This window comes from Girardinichthys multiradiatus, chromosome 2, assembly GCF_021462225.1.
Source record: "Girardinichthys multiradiatus isolate DD_20200921_A chromosome 2, DD_fGirMul_XY1, whole genome shotgun sequence".
NCBI lineage: Eukaryota > Metazoa > Chordata > Actinopteri > Cyprinodontiformes > Goodeidae > Girardinichthys > Girardinichthys multiradiatus.
Genome location: NC_061795.1, coordinates 43,888,413 through 43,915,425, shown reverse-complemented (window position 1 = coordinate 43,915,425; position 27,013 = coordinate 43,888,413). Strand labels below are relative to the sequence as shown.

The window sequence follows — 27,013 nt, the reverse complement described above, 5'->3', positions numbered from 1 at the left end:
TAGCTTCTTTGTTAGCTTCAACTGCTAACAGCTAAGGACATGTGCTTGCTGCTAAATAATATTTACCCAGAAAGGTTTAGTTTTCAATCCAGTAAATAATGTGTCCCTAACATCATTTTACTAAACTTGATAACTAAGTAAACACCATTAAGTCCCATTTCTCCAGAAAGATTTGGCTCTTTTCCAAAATATTCCCTTAAATATTTTACCATTTCCCTTAATATTTCTTCAAATATTATTTCCATAAATAAAGGCAGCTAATGAGACACCATTGAGAATTCATCCAGAAAGTTGGTTTTATTCAGCAGATTGTTCTTTAAAACATTATTTTAATAAAATAATATTTTATCTGATCTTGCATTGTGAAGGGTTGTCTAAAGTTTGCTGATTATTGCCCAAGTTAGTTCCAAGACTAACTTAACTTCAATTCCAGATTCTTCAAGATAATCCTTGGTTCTCAAACATAAATAACATTGCATGGTAATGTTGCATCACTCTTTCAGTCATGATTTCCAATCTTCTTTAATCAACTTGTTTATATTGTACATAGCCCATTAGTCTTTGTTATTCTTTAATTCTGCTTTGTAGTTTAGTTGGATTGTTTTAGCATAGTGAAGAGTTTGTTGACTGAAATATGTTTGACTTTGAGTTGACTTATTTTTGTTAATAAATTCTTGTATTTTAAGAAATTGTGTGAATTCATTCCATATATGTACAGAGTTTATGCTGTTCAATAATGTCAGAGCTCGTCTCACACCTTTCTATTTGGTCCTAATACCACCGCCTTACTGGGCTGGTATTCACAGGACAACCCTTAACAGACCGAAATATTATTTGATAAAATATTAATATTAAATAATCTCAGATTCATAATCCCAACATGACTGTAATAGATGAACTAGAGGATCTGCAAGATTGATCTCAGGACAAGGAAACAGCTACTTTAAACCGAATTGGTGAGACAAAGAAGTAGCACACAAAAAAATACAAAACGGATTTATTTTAACATTATAAATAACCAGAGCAATGAAAATTATTTTTAATCTACTGAGATAAAATATCCTGAGCTGTCCTCTAAGTGTTTTATATATATTCTGGGATAATTGGTAAATAATCTGGATATGTGAAAGTCATCAATAATTTACGGAAAAAGGAAAAAACACATCACATGACAAGTCAACAATAAAACATTTAAAGAGAAAAATCATCAGAGACAGGATTGAGTCTGTTCTGATTATCAGTGAGAAGAAGATTCACAGATCAAATGTGGTTTCATCTGTTTGGACCTTCTCAGCTTGTTTCATGTGATTCAGTTAGACTGAAGCTCTCGGTGTGTCTTTATTCTCCTGTGTAGAGCCTCTCTGTCTTATTTTTACGTCTTTGTGGTCCGTGTGTGTGCCTCATAGGATGTTTGAACTGTGAACTCTGATAGCTGGAACGATTCTAAACTTAAAGACACATTCATCGTCCCATCACCTTCCTGCCTCAGCCCCACACTAATGAATATGAACACACTGAATCTGGAATCAGTTCTGTTTGCTCAGTCGCTCACATCACCGAGTCCATCCTCCTCCACCTGTCGTCCAATCACCTCCAGCTGCACCTTCTTCTTCTGCCCCTTCTGCTCTGCATCCTTCTGCTGCTTCTCTGATTGGGCGTACCAGGGCTGGGGGGCGGAGCCGCAGCAGGCACGCCCCCCTCTGCGAAAGCCCCCCCTGCCGGCTCGGACCAGCCCCCACCCTTGCAGCTGGCTCTCAGAAGTCCCCTCCTGGACTCCCTGGGTCTGATCCAGCTCCTTGGCACTAAGCGACGACATCCGGACCGGGACCGTGTTTCCAAACTTACAGTAGTCCACGCAGTAGCGACCGTCCTCCTCAGTGATGATGGAGACGAAGCGCCTCCCCCACAGGATCTCCTCGGGGGTGTAGGAGGTGCGAGCCTGCATGGTGATGCCTGTTGTCTCCACCACACCTGGAAGCAGAAGGAGAGTTGGTAAATCCAAACTGGTCTGAACTGGGACGACAGACAGGGAGGCAACAGCTGAAACCGGAGATATGAACAATAACAGCACAACATGAAGAAGAAAAACTCCCAACTATACCTGCACAGATCGTTCTGTTTCATTAAGGTATTTTTTTCCCCACAAAGGCAGTTGTGACAATTGAAAGAAAACATTTTATTATTGAAGGAATTTGGCAGTAATTGACATGATATTAGGATTAAAGACGTGGTAAAGGACAAGTGTGACACAAAATAAGCATATTTCGATTTTAAGTTTTGCAAGTCCTTTCGTTTTTTGTTTTCATCCAGATATTTTCATGTGTTTTGTTCTACAATGGGTGAGTTCACTGAAGGCAGCGAAGCTATATTTGTTGCTTAATTTGGAGCATTTTGTGTTTAATTGCTCGTTTTATAATATCTTAGTTAACCCACTAACTGATCTAATTGATCTAATGTTAACAACTTCTAATATTTACAAGTGTATATATAAATATGTGTGTGTATTTATTAATATAGCGAGATCTAGTCCATCTTTAGTGAATTATTTTGAAAATCCGGATGTTGTGCTGGTTCGGTGGTGAGGTATGATTCATGCATATTATATATATTTTTAGTGAAATTTATGGCCATTTCTCTCAACAACTGTTCATTTCAGTGGCAGGAATTTACTTGTAAAATATTTTAATCATATTTACTTTGTCATTACAGTTTGATGTCACTTTAAGTCCTTTAAACTCATCCCCTCCTGCATCAGAACCATATAGGTTCTGTGTTAGGTGGATCCAGGTGAGGGCAGGGCCTGACCTTCCAGGATGACGATGATCTCCAGGTCCTCAGTGGGCAGAGACTGAGCGGACAGGTCGTACAGAGGACTCCCTCGCTCAATGGTGTGGCTGATGATCAGAGGAGAAACCAGGAAGATGCCATTACTCCTCAGAGGGTTCTCAACCTGGATGTCCAGCTGGCACACCGGGACCACCTCCCCCTCAGCCGTCACAGTGCGTCGGATCACCTGCAGGGAAAGAGTGGCGTTCTGATTAGCATCAGATGCGGCCCTCTGTGGTGGTTCCAAAGAAACTGAAAGTTCACCTGCAGCTGCACAGTGGCTGAGATAATCATACTCTTCCTCAGGTCCCCAACTCTAAACATGAAGGTGGGCCGGCCATTTCGGGTGGCGATGACAGCGTTCCTGGAGAAGATGAGCGTCTCCGCTCTCCGGTTGGCCTGCGCTGTCTTCATGAAGACGCAGCCGAGCATCACAGCGTTGATGATCAGGCCCAAAATATTCTGGATGATCAGTACGATGATGGCCACGGGACACTCCTCTGTCACCATCCTGCCACCGAACCCGATGGTCACCTGGAGTCGGGACAAGAGCATTAGCAAATGACAATGCCTGCAACAGTCAGCAATAGCTGTGAGACTCGCCTGGACTTCAATGGAGAAGAGGAAGGCTGAGGTGAAGGACTGGATGGCAGTGACGCAGGGCACTGGACCTGGGTCGTTGTCCGGGTCACGGGGCTCCAGATCTCCATGAGCGAAGGCCAGGAGCCACCAGATCATAGCGAAGAGCATCCAGGAGCAGAGGAAGGCAGAGGTGAAGATTAGAAGGGAGTGCTGCCACTTTAGGTCCACCATGGTGGTGAAGACGTCCTGCAGGAAACGACCCTGTGAAACAAACAAGGAGAATCCATCATCACCTGAGAGGCTGACCTCTGACCCTGCTGAGGGCTTGTGTTTCTCCTTCAGCAGAGGATTTCCAACACAGTAAGACCTTCCAGTCTGGAGAAGCCTGGATAACTGTTAATCCAGACCATTTCAGAGGATTCAAGGAACGCCTGGACCACAGGAAGGAAAACCGACAGGAACCATAAACTTTATTAAGAGATTTAAAGTCTTAAAAATTATCTTTACATACTGGGAGAAAAGGACTTTGCTGCAACCCTTGAAGAGCATTTCTTCTGTCAGCTCTCTAAACTTGATTTCTTCTCAGATTTGAATAGTCAGCAGCCATTCTCATTAACTGGGCTGGACCTTCTGACAGAGAGCTGAACTGGTTTGAATGCCTTTCAAAGAACTGTGAGGATTTTCTCAGTAATCAGCCGTAAGATGGGTGTTTAAGTGGATGGACCTCTGTTGTGCCACCGATCCACCTTAGGAGGTGGCAATGGAGTTGTTATAACCACGAACTGACAGGGCTCAGACAGATATTAGTGGGGATAGGAGAGGGAGAGGCCCGACGCTTTATAAATGTAGCTTGTATGAATGCTGCTGAATTAAAGGCCAGGCCTCTCTTGTTTCATGATCCCAACAAGGACAAAATGAACGACATAAGTGATTCATGAAGTCAGGCTGGTGGTGGCATGTTTATGACTGAGCTATGAAAGGATCTCATGCCTGAAATATGAATGATGTGGCGTTCTGCAGGGCTGTATTCTGAAGTCACTGCAGTTTTACATTTCAAACGTCAGTTTACAGAACAGAACAAAACACCTGATTATAATCATCATTTTAGAACTATCTAAACCTTTTTTACCTGAACTGACCCACGTCACAAGGACCACATCGATCGTTTCTCAAACTAAAGACAGACTCAGAGTGTGCTCGTCTACCTGCTCCCTGATGTTCTTGTGAGCCACGTTGCAGGATCCAGTTTTGGTGATGAAGCGAGCTCTTTGGGACCTGAAGTGGCTGCGATTGGGCTGGTTCTGGTCCTCGGCCAGCCGGGTCAGCAGGAACCCATCCGGGAGGAGGCCCTTCCTGGCCAACATTATGCTGAGCACAGAGACACTCAAAGGTGAGACCCTAAAGTACTTAAAGTAGATCCAACAAAACCATGTGATATTGACTAAATCTGATGGGACAAAAGACCTTTTAAAGCTGTTGTTCTTGCACCTAAGCATGAATTTATTAGATTTCATTAAATCTTTAGGACCTCCACATTGAGGTTTGGTTCAATAAACTGTGTTGCTAAAATAAAACAATTTAAATACAGAAGAAATAACTCTTCTCTTCCCTTTCAGAAGCAGTGGACACCTGCTGCTGGGCTCTGGGCACTGATGACATTTCCTTCATGATGTTAATCCATGTGGTTCTAACCTGCAGCAGGTCCCTTTCTGTTAAACAGAAAGATTACCTGCTGGTATTATTAGTGAAACGATCAAGAACCAACCTCTGTGACCTCATTAAGGTCTGTTAACATGGCTCTGCCCATCAGAACTGAGCCTGAACTTTATCCCTGCAGAACCGGGTCAGAAGATCAGTTATTTTTTTCCTGTCATCAGCGTCAAAGATGACAGTGTGACGTGTGGGCTGTTTTTATTTCTCGCTCTTACGTTTTACTACTGGCTGTAAATCAGGCTGATAATAAAGGTAATTTTCATCATTACCCGCAGAGGCAACCAGGAAAGCTCTCCCACCTTACCCCTCCACACTTAATGCTAAAACCAGACAAAATAAAATTCAAGTTTATTAAATAAAAAACAAAGTGGCAGGCAAATATTTAAATTAGTTTTAATCAGAGATGATTCACTTATTTCTGTAAATAACATTAAACTGATTTGTTGCCTTTAAGATAAACACAAAGCCTTAAATAAACAATGGTCTTTTAGAACTATTATTATTGTTGTTATAACTGTTATTGCTATTATTAGTAGTAAAATTATCATTATTATCATTAATGAAAACAAAGAGATTCTGTCAGCTTGTTCCAATTAATTAATCCACTGGAGTTAGTTTATTTCACAGAATTGAATTATTTTATTATCTCTGTGACTCTCTGCAAAAAGATTTTTAATTACTCTGGATTTAAAATTTTTGTTTTACATTTCAGTCATTTACAGCTGATCTGAAATAGATGCAACCAACAATATATAATTGACTAAATGAAACCTGCTAAAAGAACAATTGCACAATTTTTCCCCGGTCTGATGCAGAAATAATAAATACAGTCACAGACAGCCGCTCCCTGCAGGCAGAGCTCCTTCTCAGAATATTCCCAGATATACCTGTTAGATCCTGGAAAATCCTGGAAAACCGGGAAAACAATCGCCAGATGACGAGGAAGCGATGCTCACATTAATGAGTCTCCTTCATCGGGACACGTCGTTTCACCTTCATCCCCCTCCTCATCATCATCAATAGGTACACAAACATCAGCACCGACAGACACGCGCACGTGAGTCTGGGTGCACGCACAGTTGCGTTGTCACGTGATGTTACCTGTTCAGGTGAGCGAGGGATCAGAAATGATCGGAGGAGTTTTTCAGGACGTGATCCGCGACACGGACATCATCTTTCCCATCAGGATGTTCTCTGAGACAGGGAGACCTGAGTCAGGTGGGAACACAGCTTCCGGTGCGACCCTTCAAAGTAAAACAACACGCAAAAATATTTAGACGCTAACGACATTTTCTATGTAAATATGAGAAGCGGGAACTACCCAATGAGAACCAAGCGTGTCAGACCTTTCCAGACTGTGGCTTCACGTCTGGAAAACTCAGAGATCCTGAGGATGTTTCTGTAAAACTATGTCCTCCATGAAATTTATTTTATTGTTGAACACAATTAATGCCAGATCCAAGTCAGTGCTGAGATACTCAGCATATTACTTCCTTCATTTGAATAATAAATTAATTTGATAATAATAATAAAAATCATAATACAAAATGTATTTCTTTTTTCTTTTTGAAGTCATTCCAGCCACATCTGATATATTATACTTGTAAAACTCTTACGTTAATAAAGGCTTGACATTATTTGCAATTTGAATCAACTCCAGAGGGTTTTTTGTATCTTTGTTTTATTTGCAGACAATTTTCTCAGCTAATCTATGTTCTATTATACGAGTATGCTTTTGGTTTTAGTGAAAGAAACCTTCCTTCTGGAACATTGGAATAACTTTGCTCCTTGTCAGATCTTTCATGTTTCTCCGTTGATAATCCGTCAGACATTCCAGCACAGTGTGATTTCTTCTTTAAAACCTTTTATTTGTTTTCCATCATTTCAGAGTTCAGTTTTGTAAGTCACAAGAAAAAATATTTTTTTTTTTCAGATTTTCTTCTCAAACCACACACAGGAGATAATTGAAAGCAACATTTAAGTGGATTTTGTTCAACATCCATCCATTTAGACGTTTGGGAAAACTCCCAGACTGAGCTATACTGTGACTGTGAAAATACATTTCCTGTTTTTTGTTGTGTGAATATTTTAAACTTGACTTCATTCAGCAGGATGCTGAACAGATTCATCGTGCACATACTTCCTGCTGCCCGCAGAGGGCAGCGGAGCACGGTTTAGATCCCAGAGTAAAAAAGAAAAGGTCAAAGTCGTCATGATTTGATGACAAACCGTCTCAGCTGACCGACATTTGGACACAAATAACAACTTCAGTTGTGCATTCGCATGTATCATGCACAGATCAGCTATAACATTATGACTACCTAATATTCAGCAAGCCTTTTTCCACTAAATCATTCTTGATCAGTCTCCGTCTGCCCTCCTCCGGACATCTGAAGGTTCTGCTGTAGTATCTGGATCCTTTAAGTCCAGGAAGTGAGGTGGAGCCTATGTGGAAGATCTTGTAGAGGATCAAGGCCAAGTTAACGCTTCGAACCGATTGTTCTCCCTTGAACCGTTTTTGGAAGCATTTCCGCAGTAGGGCTCCAGGGAGATGGCAGTGCCTTGGGAATATTGTTTCCATGAAGGGCTGGACCTGGTCACCTTCACACAACCGGAGTTATTTTTAAGCCCACCCGTGGATGTAGTTTTAGAGCAACATCTCAGTCTTCTTCCTTGTGTGACATCATGGAAAAATCAGAAGAAATCAACCAAAATATCAGGAGGAGAACTGCAGTCCTACACAAGTCTGGTTGATCCTTGGGAACAGTTTCCAGGTCCCAGATGGTGCCACATTTATCTGTTGAAACAAATATACACACATATAAATACAGTGGAAATGTCCGGATATCATACTGTTCTGGTAGAAGATTGGTTCTGTGTTCCAGAGATGAAAATGTTTTGGTACAAAATGTGCCTATCAAGTGCAGAACAAAAGGAAAAGACCCTGTGGACATGCTAGCTGAACCTGTTAGACGGGTGTCATTATCCACAGTAAAACAAATCCCGTATTGACATGGGCTGAAATGCCACTCATAGAGGAAGAAGCCATTATTTCAAACAAAAAATAAAAGGTCAGATTACAGTTTTCAAATCCACTTGGTGACAAAGACGGTAATTTGTGAACACATATTATGTGGTCTGATGAAACTAAAACTGAAGTGACTAGCGGCAGTGAGCATTGTTGCATTTGTGGAAAAAGAGAACCCCCTCCCAACTGTGAATTACAGGGGTCTACATAAAAATCTATAAAATATTCTCTCTAATTATTCTGGCACTTACCAAAGAAATCATTTTTGCAGTCATATGTGACCTAAAACTGGAAAGGTCTTAATGCCAAACAAACGTGTCGTCTTATACATTGCATGTAAATATCTGGTTTCAGCTGTATATGTGGGTTGTAATGTATCTTTCTATATGTACTCTTGTTCTTGTGTATGTTCTACATGCACAAAGCCTACAGTCATTTGAGTCAGTCTGCAATAGCTTACCTGCAAACACACCCAAGTATCTATTTCAAATAAACCAAGACTACTTCCAGAGTTTTGCCCCCTAGGTACACCTTTACTGCGTTTCATTTCTTCCAGACTGACTGCACCTCGCCATGCTTACTTGTTAAAGTTAGAACCCGGATCTCAGTTTTTTCTGTCATAATTTGTTTTTAATTACAGTAAATGAGACTCATTAAGGTGAATTTTCTGTGATATTTTCAGCTCTGTTCTAAATAACAAAAGTATTGTCAAAAAAAAAGTAACGTCGTTTTAGCAAATAGTTAAAGAAATAAATGCTTACCTGTTGAGTTTTGCGAATAGAATAGAATAGAATAGAATAGAATAGGATAGAATAGGATAGAATAGGATAGAATAGAATAGAATAGAATAGAATAGAATAGAATAGAATAGAATAGAATAGAATAGAATAGAATAGAAAATGTCGTAACACCTGCCCCTTCCAGTCACATGGCGTCAGGGAGGTTTGGGTGAAGTTATCGAGCGCTCCTTTCCTCAGCAGCAGGAGCAGCAGCAGCTAGATCCGGTACCTCCAACGGGTTTATTTACGGTTCTGCCCCTCTGGAGTGGTGTCATTAAGTTCTGGCTAATGCCGAATACCGGAACCTGTCTTAGTTGTCTGTCATCGGACTCTCAGTTCGGCAGGAAGCTCGGTTCTGTTTGGTTTGTTATGTTGTGTTAGCTGTAACAGCTAACGGACGGGTTAATCATTAGGAGTTCTGCCGAACCGAACTGAACCCAACCTGCTGAATGGACTAAATCCCTCCGGTGATGGAGGAACCGAACCACACTATGAGCTAACGTATTAAAAGCGAGTCCGAAAACCAGAACGAGTACCTGCACTCCAATGGTCACTATGGAGCCGAACCCCCAACCGAGCCTGCAGCCGAACCTCCAGGAGAACTCTTACAAGAGTGAGTATCTTCTGACCGCTGAGTCCTGCCCTGCTGATGTACCTGTGACCTTTGACCTCTAATCTACAGTGACGGAAGAGGACGTGAAGAGGCTGATCCAGTTTCGGGCCTCCAACGAGGTTCTGTTCACTGGGAAGAGGAACTCTGCTAAAATCGCTTGGAGGTGAGGAGGTGTCAGCATGGTCTGGGTTTAGTCAGTGTAAAGGCTGGGTTCTGTGGTCCAGTTTTAAGTCAGACTGAAAGTCTCAGACTGTTTGGGTCTGAATAAAGATTTCAGCCTGGGTCTATTTGGGTTGGATTGAAGGACTTAAACTGGTCCCGTTTTAGTCAGACCAGACTGGGTCACACTCAGAGGAAACATCTCAGCTGGCTCTGAACTGAGCTTGACTAAAAGTCAGGTTCTGTGGTCCAGTTTTATTCTAGCTACGTGTCTCAGCTGGTCCTGTTAAAGATGGATTGAAAGTTTGTGTAGACCAGTTTGGGTCAGACTGAACCAGAGTTCTGGATTTTGAGGACATGAACAGAGATTTCGCTGCTCTTTGAATGCAGCTGCTGTTTGAACGAGAAATGAAAACTTATGGCATAAAGGATGCTCCTTTACAGCGACACCTCCGGGAACACTGCTTCCGCCGTTTCTGTTGGTACCAACAGCCTCTGACCCGGTTTACCTGAAACACATGATATTCATGGTAGGGATGCACGACATGCCTGCATTAACATCGATATCGGCTGATGTTAGTCATTTTTTGAACATGTCGGTATTGGTCCCATAAGAAAACTGGGCTAATATTAACAACCGATGTTTATTTCCACCTTGTTGCTGTGTGTTTCGCGTTGGGGGGTTTTGACCATGTGACTGATAGTGATGCAGCACAGGATTGTGGGATGTCTAGCGGTGTGCTTGTTTCTCCATAGTGTCGAAAGGGTTGGGAAATATTTATATATATATATATATATATATAAATATTGGTTATCAGTCGTAACAGCAGTATTAATATCAGATATGGATATCAGCCCAAATGTTCATATCGGTGGATCCCTAATTCCAGGTGGTTTCGCTCCATCCACATCCTTTCCATTCGCCTAGGATTCTGTTGGACACCTGCATTAAGAGTGGGAGAAAATAACTCCTGGATCTCCTCCGGCCTCGGTATCCTCAATGCAAGTGTTGGTAAAACTGAAGCAACTGTTTTTGGAATGTGTTGCAGCTGAAAAGGTAGAAATGATGGATTCTGCCACATGAAAATCACGTTATATAAAAAGAACTCGGAGGTTTTATTGGTGGGATTGTTGTTGTGAGAGAAACTGGAAACGTGGAGTTTTATGATGGATGTAAGTTTTTGCCTTATTTTTAATCATCCTGTTTGACGTCTGTTGCTTTTTGTTTCCATCCGACGCTGTGCTGCTGCCTGTTTTATCATTCCTCACACGTGGAGACAACAAACCCTGTAATCTCAAGTCATTTCAGTCTCAGATGTTATCCTCTGTTGTTCCTCAGCACTATCCTGAAAGGGCTGGGTCTGGAAGGGAAGCTGACGGCCGACCAGGTCGCCAAGAAGTGGGACAACCTACGGACCAAATATAAGGTGAATACAGAGGGAGGATCATTTATAAAGTGCTTTTCACATGGTCACAAAGTGCCCTACGGAAAAACGTATAAACATAAAAATCACAGGAGCTTAAACGATGGGGATGAGACCTAATTAGACATAAGCGATAGAAAAGAGAAATATCAGAGCATGCATAAGATAATCGATATTGAAACTAATAAGGCCAATGCCAGATTAAATAAGTAGATACATCTTTATTTATTTCTAAACTATCCAGGGAATCAGCCAAGCACAGCTGTGGAGGACGGTTGTCCCACAGCCTTGAAGCTACAACCTGAACAGCTTTATCTCTGGTGCTGGGAATAACCAACAAAGTCAGATTTCTGAGCACAATAAGAACAAAGAAATGAAGGTATAATTGGAAGATTAGACAGATAAACTGGTGCTGACTAGTCATTTCTTTATATGAGAGGACTAATGTTTTAAAATGAATTCACTGCTTAATAAGAGGACAGTGTAATTATTATAAAACAGGAGTTACTGCAACTCTCAAAAGGTTGTTTCTGTGTTTGGATTTTGATCCAGAGGTTCAGTTTTGGTCACTTCTAAAGAATAATACGGTGTACCTCAAGGTTTTAGTAGATTTTAGCCAGGTCAGGATGTTTTCTTTGCTGCTGGCTCTGTATGTCTGGACCTACTCCTTGGTCCAGAGATAACGTAGAAGATTATTGTCACATGGTGAACAAGATGCTGCAACCTGTTTAATGTTCGGGGTTCCTACACGGTGGGGATAAGTGTGGTTAAAAACTCACTTAGTAAATATTTCCAGACTTTATTCTCTCTGCCATTGTCTTAAGGAGGTAGGAAAAGCTGTGTCACTGCTTCCTTCCTTTCTTCCTTACATCCTGTGACCTGCCTTTTCTTTCTTTCGTCCCTCCTCCCGTCGTCACTCACGTCCTTCTGTCCCTTTCTTTACATTCTTGCACCTTACCCTTTCCTTCCTCGTGACCTTCCTTTCTTCTTTTTTGCACCCTACCTCCATTCCTGCTTTACTTCCTCTTTTCCTGTCTTTCTTCTATATTTTCCCAACTTCCTTTTTTTGCCATATCTCCATTGTTTCCTTTTGTCCTTCCTTCATGTCTTTCCTTCCCTGTGTCATCCCTTCCTGAAACACTCTCATGTGAATCCAGGGCTTGATCGGAGCATAAAAGAACTGGACTGCTTGGCCCGATGTCCAGGTATACTTTAAATGGGGCTAATATCCTTGTTTCTGATTTGCTGGATTTTCAACCAACCGCTCTTTTATCTGATTTAGGCAGGCGACTAATTTAAATATCTCATTCATATGGAGTGGTTTAAAACACTCTTACAGCTGGATACCATCAGTGCAAAAATGGCAAAGAATGTCAATGAAAGACTGAATAATGGCTGCTGGGGGGAAGCCTATTCGATGAAAATAATAATGGACCCAGTATCGAGCCATAGGAAACCCCACTAAAAACCTTTAACGGAGGAGCACTTATTAGCTGTTACAGAGAAATAACTAACCTCTAAATAGGAGGAATACGAGTCCAAAATCAGGAACAGCTCCAGTTAACATTGATAAGGATTTTAATGTGTTCTTTATTCTTTTCGGATCAGTTTATTAATAATCCTTCGAAATATTCCCACATTAAACCCTCTTCTGTAACAGCTGGATCTCTGCAGCTGACACAACCAACCCTTCTGCGAGGATGCAGTCAGACCCGCTTTAGCTCATCATTTATTCATCCTTCCTTCAGATGTTTGAGTTCTGTTCATGTAGCTCAGCAGGATGGGATGTGATCAGGGAATCCGAGCCACACGACACCGAGCTGCAGAGGTTTTAATAAGCAGCGGAGTTGATGCAGTTTGCTGCAGCCTTGAAAACATCGGAGCTACAGCAGCAGTCGGACATGGAGAGGTCAGCTTGAGGTCTTTTTGAACGGGCTTTTCCATCCAGCTAAACATCTCCTGGAGTTCAGAAAGAAGAATTGGAGTCAAGAGTAAATCCAATTTAAAAAACAAAAAACTTTCTGATGCGTTTGTTGATTTTCAACAATACAAAGCAGAGTTTAAACATAAATGTGCAACCTTACTTGTTTAATGCAGCATAAAAAGGTTTTACAAGAAACAGAGGCAGTAAGGGGGTCAAGTCATTCGGAAAATATAGATGAGCTGCTGCTGCCAAAAAGCAACTTTTTAATAAAACCTTGTTGAGATTGAAATAACAAATTATTTTTTTCTTGTTTATTTGTCATACGTCATGTCGTCATTGTGACTTTCACCATTATTAATGCATTTATCCCTAATATCGTGCAGCCAAACGGGGAATGACGTAAACCCAGCATTAAAGGTCAAGGTCTCCCACATCTCACCAGACATCTGCTATCAGTTACTGCAGCTTCTCGCCTTCAGGTCACTGTGTTCCTCTTTCAGGACCTGAAACAGCCCTACCAGGGTCAGGAGCACCTTGGGGCAGTGGTGGAGTCTTGGCCCTGGTTCCACATTATGGATGAAGCGATGCAGGGTCGCCTGTTTAACAGCAGCCTGGTTCTGTGTCCGGAAAGTCCTGTAAACGCAGGTCACCATCCCGACTGTCAGCCTTGCCAGAACCAGGACAACACGGACATCCTGGAGTTCCTGATCAAGACGGAGATGGACGAGACGGTGACAGGGGAGCCGGTGGAGGAAGACGAGCCAGTTCACACCGAGGCCCCGCCCACTGGAGGCATTCCAATGGGATGGAGGAGGATGACGGAGTGCACATACAAAAGTAGGTGGTCCAACCTGAGTTTAGGTATCGAGTGAGATCGGTTAATTTTATGGAATCATTCTGGTTCTGAGCAGGAAGACCCTCTCTGTGTTTCCAAACAGCCTCCAGCGGTGGAGATCTGACAGTAACATGGAGATGAATTCTGCTCATTGATGATCCTCCTACTGCTGCAGGCATCTCCTTCACCTTGTCTGTGTTTCTGTAGCCATATGACCTGAAAAAAACTCCGCTTTTGTGTTTAACAGTGACAGAGACAGAAACAGAGAGGATGATCAAACTCCGAGCTGCAAACGAAGCGCTGTTCACGGGCAGGAAGCACTCAGCCAAGCCAGCCTGGAGGTGAGATTCCTTCATGACAGATTCAGAAACCATCAGCCGATCTCAGCTTCAGGACCGAATAAAACAGAGAAACTGTGCTGTAATACACACCGCCTTCCAGTTATCTACTGAAGGTAGCACTCTCCATCAGCCTGAATGAACTGCTGACGTGTGAAGATGTAGAAAATAGTTTCCACTTCAACAGTTTCTTATATCTCTGTTACATTTCAAAATTTGAGTGTTCTTCCAAACCCAAGGGAGTTGTTATCAGAAAGATATAGTGCTTAGTATGATGCGTTCACTGCTCAGAAAAAGGAAACCCTTCAGGCCAAAGCTGGAAATGATCTGATTCCTATTAGCAGATGATTTTTGTGTTTTAAACATCTGTCTGATCTCAGTCTCTGCCTCGCTTATTCCTCTCCTTGAGCCTGGTACTTGATCCTTTATCCAAACTGACCTTAGTCTGTCCCCAGAACCTTCTAATCTAGAGCCACCTGTTCCAGTACCATCTGTTTCAGAACCATCAGCAGTGTCTGGTTCAGTCACAATGACTCTAAATGTTCTTCAGACTTGAGTTCAAGATTCTTGACCAATCTGAAAACTCTTAATGTTTCTGGAAATAGTTGTCTGTAGATGACTGGAGTCCAAATAATAAAACCTATCCTCACTAAACCAGTTTCTTCGCTTTTTAGATTCTGATAATCTTTCCATGCAAAATGGTCCATTGAGAGAATATGTGGGGAATTATGGGAAGAGCTGTGGGATCACTGGGAAGGATGCTGCAGGAATCTCTTAGATTATGTTAGTAAACAGTTAACAATTTATACATTTTTTATTTATGCATTTTATTAATGAAAGCATTGGATCAGAAAGGTCTTGAGTTTTCCAGCAGTTTTACATCCAAATACGGACCCACAACCGCTGACTCCAGCTGAAGATGAAGTAGGAGACAGCTGCTGGATTATTTGGGAATGATGCAGCAGGAAAATATGCAGTTTATAAAACAACTGCTGGCTGGTCAGGTTCTAATCAGTTGACCACAGGTCTGAGTCTGTAGTGACTTGAAGCATCTGAACTGGGTTCTCTTTGTGTTCTGCAGAGCTATCCTGTATGAGCTAGGTCTGCAGGGGAGGCTGACAACAGAACAGCTGGCCAAGAAGTGGGACAACCTGAAGAGGAGGTATAAGGTATGTAAACCGCCTGAACCGTCCTGGAGTGATGCTGCGGTGCCGGGTCACTGTGGAGGCAGTGAGTGACTGTGGAGCTCTGAGAGATCCAAACCACACAAAGATCTGACTGTGAATTAGAAATAAACCTAAGCCATCTGCAACTGTCGTGCGCTCAAACAAACTCAGAGATTTGACCTTAAGCTCACTTGACTGGTTTCACACAAGGTCTGTCAAAATGTCCTTATGGGAATCAGTCAGAGCATCTTTTCCTATGAACGATTTTATATTTGCTCATTTGGAAATGCAGAAGATTTACAATAATCTCAAAGAGGTTTAAGTAGTGGTTGAACTACCCACCTGAAGTAACCCGGGCCAATATTTCCAATCTGGTGCACAAAGTAGGCTATTAGGGGTTGGGATGTCCAAGTTTTTGCCTCTGCAAGATGATTAAAGCGTATAAATCACTTCCTTTTCCAGAGGTGATAAAATGAAATTAGGCATCAGTATGTCAATATTTTATGTAAAACTGACTTTTTACTGGGGTTTCCTAATTTAGTCACATAACTATACAGAATTTCCTTCTCTAAATTGTTGATAGAAATGGTCCAGTGGGAAGAAAACATTTCATCCTTTAGAGGTTTGATAGTTTGATTTGCACTAAAACACTAATTGATTCATAGAAGTTTAATAGATAGTTTAACGTAGCTATTCCTGACCAGGTCCATCACAGTCTTAGATGATGTGATGATGATCTGTTTGTGTCTCCTTCAGGAGCTCAAGTTTCCATCCCGCGGTGTGGACACCAACCCCAGTTCCTGGCCCTGGTTCTACCGAATGAACGACGCTATGGAAGGCCGATTGGCCAACGCTGCACCCATCCTCGCTCCCATCGTAGAGGATGGAGACGAGGAGTGTGAGCCTCTCTTGCAGATGCCAAAAAAACGAGCCCGGCGGAGCCGGGGGGGGATGGCTGAGTTCCTGACAGAGTCTGAGATGGATCTGTTGGTTGATAATGAGGAGAAGAACGGGTCATCAGCTCTGGGAGATCTGCACCGGATCACCGAGTTCACCTACAAATGTAAGAAAGACCAGAAACCAGAAGGGGATTTTTATTAGGTTGGTTCTCTGTATGAATGAGTTCACTCAGATTAATATTTTTGTCCTGTCGAATTTAATGTCCACAGTAACAGAAGAAGACACCAGGCGACTAATTGAGTTGCGAGCTGCTAATGAGGCTCTGTTCACCGGCAGGAGGAACACAGCCAAACCCGCCTGGAGGTCAGGAATATCACGTTCATTAAAGATGAAACACCTGTAATATTCGTGTTTATCAACAAACTTCCTGTTAAAGATTGTTTGATTAGTTCCTGCTCTGTGAGGATGGGCTGAGATCTTCCTGTCTGTGTCTTGGTTCTGTTTCAGGGGAATTGTGAAGGAGATGGGTCTGACTGGGAAGATAACACCAGACCAGGTAGCCAAGAAATGGGACAACCTGAAGTCTAAATTCAAGGTTTGTTCTCCAGTCTGAAAAAGTATCCACTGCTATGCTGTGAAATATTTCATGGTTTTAAATTTATAACAAACTTATTAAAGTTTATAAATGTACTTATATAGCACCTTTCAAACGTCAAACCCGGAGCTTAAAACATTAAAACATGATTAAATAATAATAAAAAACTAATATAAGAAAGCATTTCAAAAATCTTAATTAATGGCAGGTTTGAACAAAAATGTCTTAAATGTATTTATACCTGGTATTTGGGACTTCCAGATGGCTCTGGTTTGAGGGCTCGAGTCTTAGTGTGGCTTTAAGATTTCAGGAATATAGGAAGAAGCTCGATCATGCAAGACCTGAAAATCAAAGTTGGGATTTTATAACGAAATCTAAAATGAACAAGTAACAAGTGCAAAGATCTGCAGAGATTTGGACAAACTGAAGTCGATTAAGGGCTTTTTTGATGATATGTGAGAAAAGTGTGTTACAGTAGACTAGGCGAGGGGAAATAAGGGTGTATTCACACCAGGAAAGTCCTTTGGTCCGTGTGTTTGTTCCAGACTTTATTTTTTTCGTTTAGTGCAGTTAGCTTTCACATTGTACTTTTTGAAACTGAGCTATAACTTGCAAACAAAACCACTCAGGTGATGATCAATGCTGTTATAGGACAGAGCACAGACCCGAAAATGGAAGAAAGAAACTCTGTTCTGCTTATTTGTGCAGTTTTTATCATTGTGAGGGTCAAGAGCAGCTCAATTAACACAGATTGTGTGACGTTCTATTTATAATTTTGGAACCCCGTCGGAGAATGCGTGCTGCAAGCCAAAGGAGATGCTGTGCTCTGCACCAAGTTAAAACAGGTTGGCAACAGCGTTGCTAAGCAACAGAGCACAGTTCAGGTAGGAAACCCCCCCGTTCTTGGTTTGACACCAACCTTAGTTTGGAAATATTTCTCATATGATTAAAAACAATTTAGGACAAGTTGCTTTCAGTAACCTTTAAGCGACATTGAATGGTAGAAAACAACACATAAATCCCTTAAGTTGGACTTTACGATACAATTTATGTGACCAAACCATGCCATCCAGGACAGTGATCAGACACTGTGTTAGCTGATGGCAGTTATAGTTTCTTTTAACCGGTTTGTAATTTCTGTTTGGCACTCAAGTAATTCAGATGGTTTGATGAATTCATATGTCTTGTAGGACCAGTACAGTCCAATATCATCTGCATAAAAGTGGAAGATCTGTCCAAGTAAGGAACAAGGAGAGGACCAAAACTAGAGCCCTGGGGTTCACCTGATATCAGATCGGTTGAAGCTGACCTGATTTAGTTTAGATAGACACTGAAGCTTCTGTTTGAAGACCCGAACCAGTCTTAAACAGTATAGGCTGTGGTATTTGGTAGCTGGTTGTTGGAAGTATGATTATCGATTAATTAATATTTATCAAGAATTATAATTAACAATCATAATTTGACTAAATTAATTTCTTAACCAAAATCCTCATTTATGAATCGAAGCCAGAGATGTCTTCTGGTGTTGTAATTATGGCTCAACGCCTTTGATAATTACAACCGTTAAATACTCAGTAATAATTGATAACTATTACCGGAGATGTCACTGTTTAATTGACCGTTTCTGCCGAAACGTGTGGAACTTTTAACCTTATTTTGACTGACAAATCACTCTTGCACAAAATAAAGACAAAACGCCTTCTCTTTATCTATGTGAATATTTATTAAATCGCAGCCTGATACAATCCACTCTTCCGATTTAATAATCTTCACCTACTCAAACATGCAAAGTTCTACACAAAAAGGGCAAAATATCTAACTAAACAAAATAAAACAAAACAGCAGTGGGTGCATCAAACCAGCAGTTATGGCAAAATAAAAGGGGAATATGGTTGAACGAAGCTTCGGGTGCGCCCCTCCCAAAGTGTAGCTCAGTGGGACACGGGCAGTCATAAACCTTCCCCCAGCAAGGTTGTAAAACTCAGTCCACACAAAGGATCATAAACCCTTTTGGCGGCAAACCAGTAAAACATTAAGTTTAAGACAAAGAAAATGGTTGATTTCCACCATGAGGTTATTATAGCGGTCCAGTTTTACAGCGCACCTGCTCTCAGGTGTTTGCATGGTAAAGACACACTTGCGGGACACGGCGGCCTCCGAAAGTACCAGCAAGTTTCAAAACAATGGCATGCACATACAATTCAGAACACATTAGACTCTAAATGGCGACTCTAATCGCACTAAAATTGTCTCTACCCTGCCCAGACCATTTCTAAGAGAGAAATAAAATTAAAGGATGGGTTTTACTTTGTTGAAGTCTTCCTTCTGAGCAGAGGGAGAGAGGAGGACGGGGAAAGTTGGAAGTTAACGTGCGTCCACAGTTAACTTCGGGAAGAGCGGTCAATCTTTGTCCTTTGGCCTGCTTGGCGAAAAGGAAAAATATGATCTGACCGTCAGCAGTCGACTAGAACCAAGCAAGGAGGGAAAGTTGCGTCTCCTTGAAACTCCGTGGTTTTGGTTACGTGTTAAACTCACGTCTTCGATCGGTAAAGTGACATTTCTGGCCTTCTCATTCCAGAAACCTCTTTCATGAATTTTTCGTTGGCCAACGAAGGAGAATAAATGAAATCCACTTGTGACTCTTCTCCAGAAATTGATGCGCTTCAGTTGCTGGTCCGGTTTCCAGCATGAAAAGTGCTTCTTTCAAACGTTCGCCTTCCTATATGGCCTCCTGTGACGTCAGACCTGGGACGGCCCCGTCATGTCAGCCGCAGTGGCCGATGGGATTTGTAGTAATGGACTGTCCTGGATACAAAATGGCCGATGACATTGGAAAGGCATAGTGGCGTCCAGCAACGTGCAAATGGTCCAATATTCAGCAAACAAGTGGTCCAACATGGTTATGCATTCAGAGCGCTCAAAATAAAAATAATAGCATCTTACTTTTGAGCAGTTATGACCTGTTTGTGTGTCTAAAATTACTCCCAGACCCTTTGAACACTGTTGTGGAGGACATTAAATAAATAACCTGCTCAGTGTTTGTTCTGAGGTGTAAATCAGTGGTCTGAATCATCCATCCTCTCTTTCTCTGTGAAGGACCTGAAGTTTCCTCCTCGGGGTATGGAGGCTCAGACCAACCCGGCCTCCTGGCCCTGGTTCCAGCTCATGAGCGACGCTCTGGAGGGACGGCTGGCAGGAAAAGCTCCCAGAGTGACGCCGGTGTGGACCAGCGAGGAGGACGACATGTTCGGGTCGTCTCCGCCCCCTGACAGAGACTGTCTGATGGGGGAGAGGAGCGGCGTGTCGGAGCTGGAGAGCATTGTGGGCTCAGACCATGCTGAGGCTGACGTCACCATCACCTACATTGACGCCAGCGGAGAGGAGTGTGCCACGCCCTCAGAGCTCTCCTATAAAAGTAAGACCTGAAGGTCTTTTATAATACTGCAGCTGGAGAGACCTCATATCCTCCTCAGCTCAGGGTCTTGAAAAGTCACAGATTTGATTTAGGTATTTCCCAGGTCTAGATAAGTATGGAACAAGACTTCAGAATAATTCTGTCTAAATGTTTAATGCTTTCTTCAACTTTTCCTTCCTCTTGTGTCCTTTCTTCTTCTCTTCCATCTTTCTGTACGTTCTATTTTCCTTTCTTCCCTTAGTCTCTCCGTCTCTCCCTGCGGCCTTGTGTCCTTCCTTTCATGAGTCCTTTTGTCTTCCTTTCGGTCCATCCTTCCCTCCTTCCTACACCTCCGTGTGTCCTTACGTCTTGCATCCTTCTTCCGTTGCTTACTTATGTCCTTCGTTGTTTCTATCCTACCATCCATCTAACTCCTTTCTTCCTTGTGTTCTTTGTTCCCTCTTTTTTTTATTTGCTGTCATTCCTCCTTTCATCCCTCCTTGTGTCCTTCCTTCCTCCCTTGCTTTCATACATCCGTCTTTCCTTCGTTCCTTCTATCTATCCCTCCCTTCAGTCTCTTTCTGTGTCTTTCTGCCCTTGACCTTTTTATTCCTTCATTACCACCTTCCTACCTTTCATCTTTCCATTCCTCCTTGTGTCCCACAGTCCCTTTCTTCCATTTTCCATGTTGAAAGTTAGAAATGCTGTTTATGGCATACATTTACTGAGATGTTCTGTATTTATATTTTGGGAAAAAGAGGGTTTTGCTTTAAATGTGGACCACCTTAATGTGTGCCACTTTTAACATCCAAGCAGTCCTTTGTTATTGTTCTGTTGCAAATATTTATGCTGTGATGATAACTGAAATTTCACATCTTGTGCAGCTCTAATAATTCATTTTTAATGTATAAGATTTATTGTCAAGAACCATTTCTTCCTTTTCTTTTTGTGCTAAATTTGTATGTTTTAATGATAACAATATATGGCAAAAATAAAATCCTTTCAGCTCACTCTTAAATATTTAATATGATAAATGAAATAATTAATGTTTGCAGAGTGTAGTACAACTTTACATAAGAAGGAGGTGCAGTTGTTTAATTTACTAAGATTAATCTGAACTATAAAGCACCTTTTTACTAAAATAAACTAATAATGCTTAGTTTATAAATGTATTTCTGTTAAAATAGCTCAGAAGCAGCTCCAGACATCAGGACAGAGCTTTGGGAAGACTCAGGCTGGATGTTCAGTGAGCAGAAAGTTAGGATTTATTTGTTTCAGAAGCTCTGACACGGTGAAAGTTCAATGTTCAAGTTTAATCTGCATCATTTGGGTCCAGTTTGTTCTGGACTTCTTGTTAACTTGTGACCTAACTGAACAGTCTAGATACTAAGACTTCCTAAATAAGCTGCAGCAACGTTTGCTCTATTTTTGTGTCAACATATTAATAATGTGGACACAAGCTCCTTATCTGGTCTGGATCCATCCTGAATCCGCCTCACCTATTTGTTCAGGAAGAAGGAAAATATGGACCACACTGAGTTGCAGGGAAAACCAACCCAGCGTTTTCTAAGGTCAAGGATCTTACAGGTAAAAGTGGGTCAGTTACAGAAACACCTGAATGCAGCATCTCTATGCTGTGTGCTTCCCAGTGAGTGATCAGGACACCAGGAGGATGATCAAACTCCGAGCTTCCAACGAGGTGCTGTTCACCGGGAGGAGGAACGCTGCCAAAGCTGCGTGGAGGTGAGAAGAAGGACTCCTGGATCAGCTCAGGCTGCTCTCTGTTGATGATGATAATGATGATGATGATGTTCTCTTCTGGTTCCTCAGAGCCATCCTGAAGGAGCTCGGCCTGCAGGGAAAAGTTTCCACCTACCAGATGGCCAAAAAGTGGGACAATCTGAAGAGGAGGTACAAGGTGAGCTGTTCCCATCATCCTGTCAATGTTTCCATGATTTCTGCTCTGATATCATGGGGAATGCTGAGTCTCTGAATTCCCACTCTCTCCTCAGGACCTGAAGTATCCTCCCGTCGGGATGGAGAATGCAGCAGATGGCGCCTCCTCCTGGCCGTGGTTCCATCTGATGAATGATGCCATGGAGGGCCGTCTAGTGGGTAGCGCCCCCCTCCTCACGCCCGTTACTCAGGATGACGATCAGCACCCTGACCCTGCCCCCAGACACAGGCTCCGCCTTGCTCCTGCCCAGCAACCTTCTTCCTCCACGGACTTTCAGGAGCCATGCAGCGGGTCACTAGGAGGACTGGAGCGGGAATGGGAGGTGATGGAGCGGGAGCGAGCGGCGTTGGAGAGGGAGCGCGAGATGGTGGAGCAGGACCGGGCAGCTGTGGAAAGGGAGAGGGCAGCGTTGCAGGCAGAGCGGCTGTGGTTGGACCGGGAACGGACGGCTGTGGAGCAAGACCGAGCTCTGGTGGAGCAGGAGAGGGTGGCGCTGGGCCGGGAAAGGGAGGCGCTGGACCAGAGGGCCCTGATGATGAACTCTGTGGGACACCCAGGACACCTGAACAGCCTCATGTAGATAGGACAGTGTGTGGACATGGACCGTCCTGGAGAGACATCCTGCTGATGGACGAGATGAAGACCCGCTGTGGTGCTGTAGATCTAGACTGAAGCTGCTGCGGTAAAGGCTGGTCCTGGCTCAGGTTGAGATCCTGATTCTGCAGATACAACCCAGTGCTCCTTTACCTCTTTTCCACTAACGAGATTCATAGCTCATGTGGTTCCCGAACCGGGTTTGGAACCGGTGTCGCGTGTTTCCACCAATAAAAAGAGGTTCCAGGGCTTGAACTATAGTTCAATTCGGACACCGCAAAATACGTGGTTTTTCTCCGTGAACCGTGATTTCACCTGTGTGCGGGTCGATGCTGGAGATGATGTCAACAAGTATGATGGCATATTATCCTTTTCCCTATTTCCCTATTGGAGGCTCTCTTTTTTCAGTAAAAGGAACATCTGTGAACACAGAAGAAACATTAGTAGGTTATCAAAATCTGCTGTCTTGTTGCTACGCAAAGCACCTGCTATTGATGATGCATGCTTGGTTCCCATAACCGGGTTTGGTCGGTTCTCAACAAAACACCAGACTGAAGGCTCCCGAACCGAATCGGTTCAAGAACAAAAGTTCTTTCTTTGGAAATCGCTTCCTGTGAACTACTTAACAAACCCCCTGGTTATCCAATGAGTTATCATCTCCTTGTTAAGATTTTTCATCTCTCTGAAGTTTGAATCAAACTGACACAAAAATAGAACTTTTTTTAATAAAATGTTTTTTTTAAACTATTTTCTTCCTGGCGAAAACCGGCCTAACTAGATGAACCAGGTGAAAACGACGCCCTCTTCAGGTGAACTCTGGAACTGAATCCTCACTACGAGACATCTGGAACAGCTGTTTGAGTCCATCACTGCTTAAAAAAATTGATTTGTCTTCAGATGTGTTTTATTTTTATATTCCCGTTCTGTGTAATTTATCATCTGGTAAGAAGAAGAGGGTTGCAGCAGTTTCCATTTTAAAGTGCTTTCACAGAACCAGCGCCTCCTGCTGCTGGAACAGACATTTTAAAAACTGTCGAATATTTTATATTCTGATGTAAAAACTGCCTTTTTGCTTTTCTGTCCTGATGTCTGTCTGTCATGTTTTATTGGAGGATTAAAACTGTTTGATAAAATGATCAAATCATCCACTTTCTCTTGATTTAGTTGCCTATATAAATGTAATCAGTTAATTGAATGAAATTGAGCAGAACATTTGCTAACGTTTGTTTCAAAGCAAGTCGAAACATCACAGCAGATGTTTGATCAGCTTGGAGAAAAACAGCTTACAGGCTGGGTCAGATTTAAGAAAGGGTAACAGGGGCAGTAACCCAGGACCCTGAGTTTTGGGGGGGGGTTTAGTTCTTTTTAGTGAATGCATGTTTTGCAAACGTTATTTTTATAAAACTTATAGGCCCATACCAAGTGAGTTTTTTTTATTTTTTATATATTTTATGGATATAAATAATACTTGCTTATGACCAAACCCCAGGTCAGTCAGATGTAACAACAGCAAGATTTAAGTGCATACGTCACACCTCCTTGGGTTTAGGCTACTTATGGAAACATTCGCAGTACAAAGCATGGTTAAATCCAAAAGGTTTCCCATTTTTGGGTTGAACTCGTAAGTTCACCCCAATTAGGCTTGGGCTGTTGCTAGGCAGAGTTACCACTTTCAAGTGGTATAAGACAGAGATGGGTCAGGAGGTTTAACCCGTGCAGGGAAAAACGGTAGGTTCAAAAATGCATTAAAGTTCAGTGCAGAAACGTACAGGGGTTGGACAATGAAACTGACTACATTGGACCAGCCTGGTAGCCAGTCTTCATTGATTGCACATTGCACCAGTAAGAGCAGAGTGTGAAGGTTCAATTAGCAGGGTAAGAGCACAGTTTTGCTCAAAATATTGAAATACACACAACATTATGGGTGACATACCAGAGTTCAAAAGAGGACAAATTGTTGGTGCACGTCTTGCTGGCGCATCTGTGACCAAGACAGCAAGTCTTTGTGATGTATCAAGAGCCACGGTATCCAGGGTAATGTCAGCATACCACCAAGAAGGACGAACCACATCCAACAGGATTAACTGTGGACGCAAGAGGAAGCTGTCTGAAAGAGATGTTCGGGTGCTAACCCGGATTGTATCCAAAAAACATAAAACCACGGCTGCCCAAATCACGGCAGAATTAAATGTGCACCTCAACTCTCCTGTTTCCACCAGAACTGTCCGTCGGGAGCTCCACAGGGTCAATATACACGGCCGGGCTGCTATAGCCAAACCTTTGGTCACTCATGCCAATGCCAAATGTCGGTTTCAATGGTGCAAGGAGCACAAATCTTGGGATGTGGACAATGTGAAACATGTATTGTTCTCTGATGAGTCCACCTTTACTGTTTTCCTGTACATTGTATCCTGAAGGCGGTGCCGTGTATCAGGATGACATTGCACCAATACACACAGCAAGACTGGTGAAAGATTGGTTTGATGAACATGAAAGTGAAGTTGAACATCTCCCATGGCCTGCACAGTCACCAGATCTAAATATTATTGAGCCACTTTGGGGTGTTTTGGAGGAGCGAGTCAGGAAACGTTTTCCTCCACCAGTATCACGTAGTGACCTGACCACTATCCTGCAAGAAGAATGGCTTAAAATCCCTCTGACCACTGTGCAGGACTTGTATATGTCATTCCCAAGACGAATTGATGCTGTATTGGCCGCAAAAGGAGGCCCTACACCATACTAATAAATTATTGTAGTCTAAAACCAGGTGTTTCAGTTTCATTGTCCAACCCCTGTAGTTTTGAGGGAAACAAAGCATATTTTTTAAGCAAGCAATAGATTTAGTTAGTGTGAGAGCAGAATTTAGAGAGAGCAGTAAAACATTTTGGACTGAAATTAAGGAATCCTGCACAGAATCTGAAAAACAGAAGGCTCTATGAAATTCAAATTTTACCTTTATACCTCTCTGTTCTGTTTTGGAGCCACATGTTCTGTGAAGCACCAGTGGACCACAACAAGAGGAAGTACACTAATTATCTAATTAATAAGGAAACAGCAGCTTTAGATTATATTCTAAAATCCTTAAAACAAAAAAAGATTATCATAAATATAATGTAATACACTAAACAAGTATAAAAGTACAGAATGCTATGATAAAATTAATAAAAATACAAAACATTGCCGTTAAACCAGTTTATAAAATGTATGAAATACAACGGATTACAAGTTTATTTTTAAGTCACATTTCAAAAACAACTGCCAGCAACAAATTTACACACAGTAGTAAAACAACACAGAAGTAAAAATGTAATAATTATAATAAAAGATTAAAGTAAATGCCTGAGTGAAAAGATTTAATTCTTATTTTCTTTTCAGAAACATCAACTCATGGCAGGGCCATTCCTCAGGTGAGGGCCATGGAGAGAAAATTAGACCCCAAGAAGGTCAAATAATAGAGCTGTATAGAGTGATGGACAAAACATAATTAAATAGAACAACAGGGTTTTTTGGTTTTTTTGTCGGAAGGATTCAATTTAATAATTCATTTTTGCTGTTTTTCTCTCTGATGATTATTACTAGCTCTGAACTAATACATCGCTCCCGGTCAGAAACAACCAATCAGACCCAGGAGAAGTGTCTTAGCAGTGTCAATCACGCTCGTGTACACGCTGCTTACAACCCTCTCCCGCACAGTGCCTCTTTCAATCTCAAGATTGCTGGTGGGCTGCAGCTGTACTAATGGAGCTGTGATAACGTCTGTGCTACTGGTTTGAGGACAAGGTTTGTGATCAAGTATGGGCAGGTCATAGTCAATGTAAAAGCATATCGTTGATGTTTTGTTGTTTTCGTGAATATGCCACAGCTTTCACGGTAGGCTCCGCTGTGGAGAGAGGAGCTGTGGAGGGAGGGCTGTTTGCACAGCAGAGAGCAATGGGGATGTATTTGTAAGGTGTGCCTGTTCAAACTTTCATGATAAGTTCACCGTTTCCTTAGAACTCCCTACAGCAGCTTTAAGCTGAAGTCCATGAACTCATATCTAATGTTAAGATAAAAAGTTCATCATTCAGAACCTGACCATCAGGAAACTCATTGCTATAAAGCTACGTGTCGTCAGCATACAGTATTCATCAAAGTTAAGGCTGTTCCTCCTGAGGGTGTTTCCCAGTGGCTGCATATCAAAAAGAGT

General features: G+C 42.2%; 2 protein-coding genes and 2 long non-coding RNA genes across 9 annotated transcripts in view; 1 reads left to right on the top strand and 3 right to left on the bottom strand.

Moving 5' to 3' along the window:
- Positions 1–982: 982 nt before the first annotated feature.
- kcnj11l (potassium inwardly rectifying channel subfamily J member 11, like) lies at positions 983–6,709 on the bottom strand. 2 transcript variants are annotated; one of them, XM_047382982.1, is made up of 6 exons: positions 6,009–6,709; positions 4,614–4,776; positions 3,430–3,669; positions 3,091–3,360; positions 2,806–3,013; positions 983–1,971 (listed from the first exon to the last, which is right to left on the bottom strand). In XM_047382982.1, exons 2-6 carry the CDS (start codon positions 4,770–4,772, stop codon positions 1,541–1,543), a joined length of 1,308 nt encoding a protein of 435 aa, XP_047238938.1. In that variant the 5' UTR covers positions 4,773–4,776; positions 6,009–6,709; the 3' UTR covers positions 983–1,540. The 2 variants fall into 2 exon arrangements, with proteins under 2 accessions (XP_047238938.1, XP_047238930.1); XM_047382974.1 differs by having other exon boundaries at positions 6,223–6,708.
- Positions 6,710–9,050: 2,341 nt separating this feature from the next.
- Positions 9,051–23,963, top strand: LOC124883674. Of its 4 annotated transcripts, none has more exons than XM_047390887.1 (13): positions 9,051–9,541; positions 9,611–9,704; positions 11,040–11,127; positions 13,549–13,885; positions 14,131–14,224; positions 15,303–15,390; positions 16,144–16,450; positions 16,557–16,650; positions 16,795–16,882; positions 19,979–20,297; positions 21,926–22,019; positions 22,107–22,194; positions 22,289–23,963. In XM_047390887.1, exons 1-13 carry the CDS (start codon positions 9,475–9,477, stop codon positions 22,811–22,813), a joined length of 2,283 nt encoding a protein of 760 aa, XP_047246843.1. In that variant the 5' UTR covers positions 9,051–9,474; the 3' UTR covers positions 22,814–23,963. The 4 variants fall into 4 exon arrangements, with proteins under 4 accessions (XP_047246843.1, XP_047246850.1, XP_047246859.1 ...); XM_047390894.1 differs by having other exon boundaries at positions 9,062–9,541; positions 13,432–13,885; XM_047390903.1 differs by lacking the exon at positions 9,611–9,704 and having other exon boundaries at positions 9,062–9,541.
- Positions 12,685–16,225, bottom strand: LOC124883707. Of its 2 annotated transcripts, XR_007042276.1 has the most exons (3): positions 16,089–16,225; positions 15,730–15,808; positions 12,685–13,083 (listed from the first exon to the last, which is right to left on the bottom strand). It is a non-coding gene; the product is annotated as an uncharacterized LOC124883707 (long non-coding RNA). The 2 variants fall into 2 exon arrangements; XR_007042275.1 differs by having other exon boundaries at positions 15,730–16,137.
- Positions 16,307–27,013, bottom strand: part of LOC124883697 — a 12,680-nt gene continuing 1,973 nt past the window's right edge. The window contains exons 2-3 of the long non-coding RNA XR_007042272.1: positions 17,124–17,223; positions 16,307–16,442 (exon numbers count right to left, since the gene is read on the bottom strand). This is a non-coding gene — a long non-coding RNA (uncharacterized LOC124883697). The remainder of the gene's footprint in view (positions 16,443–17,123; positions 17,224–27,013) is intronic.

What these genes read in the sequence shown, in the direction of transcription:
- LOC124883674 (XM_047390887.1), top strand. Translation starts at nt 9,475, where the DNA reads ATGGTCACTATGGAGCCGAACCCCCAACCGAGCCTGCAGCCGAACCTC. An exon ending in TCAGCCAAGCCAGCCTGGAG is followed by an intron (nt 14,225 to 15,302) that starts GTGAGATTCCTT and finishes TGTGTTCTGCAG; the next exon opens with AGCTATCCTGTATGAGCTAG. An exon ending in ACCTGAAGTCTAAATTCAAG is followed by an intron (nt 16,883 to 19,978) that starts GTTTGTTCTCCA and finishes TTCTCTGTGAAG; the next exon opens with GACCTGAAGTTTCCTCCTCG.
- kcnj11l (XM_047382982.1), bottom strand. Translation starts at nt 4,772, where the DNA reads ATGTTGGCCAGGAAGGGCCTCCTCCCGGATGGGTTCCTGCTGACCCGG. An exon ending in ACAAGAACATCAGGGAGCAG is followed by an intron (nt 3,670 to 4,613) that starts GTAGACGAGCAC and finishes TTTGTTTCACAG; the next exon opens with GGTCGTTTCCTGCAGGACGT. An exon ending in CAGCCACTGTGCAGCTGCAG is followed by an intron (nt 3,014 to 3,090) that starts GTGAACTTTCAG and finishes CTTTCCCTGCAG; the next exon opens with GTGATCCGACGCACTGTGAC.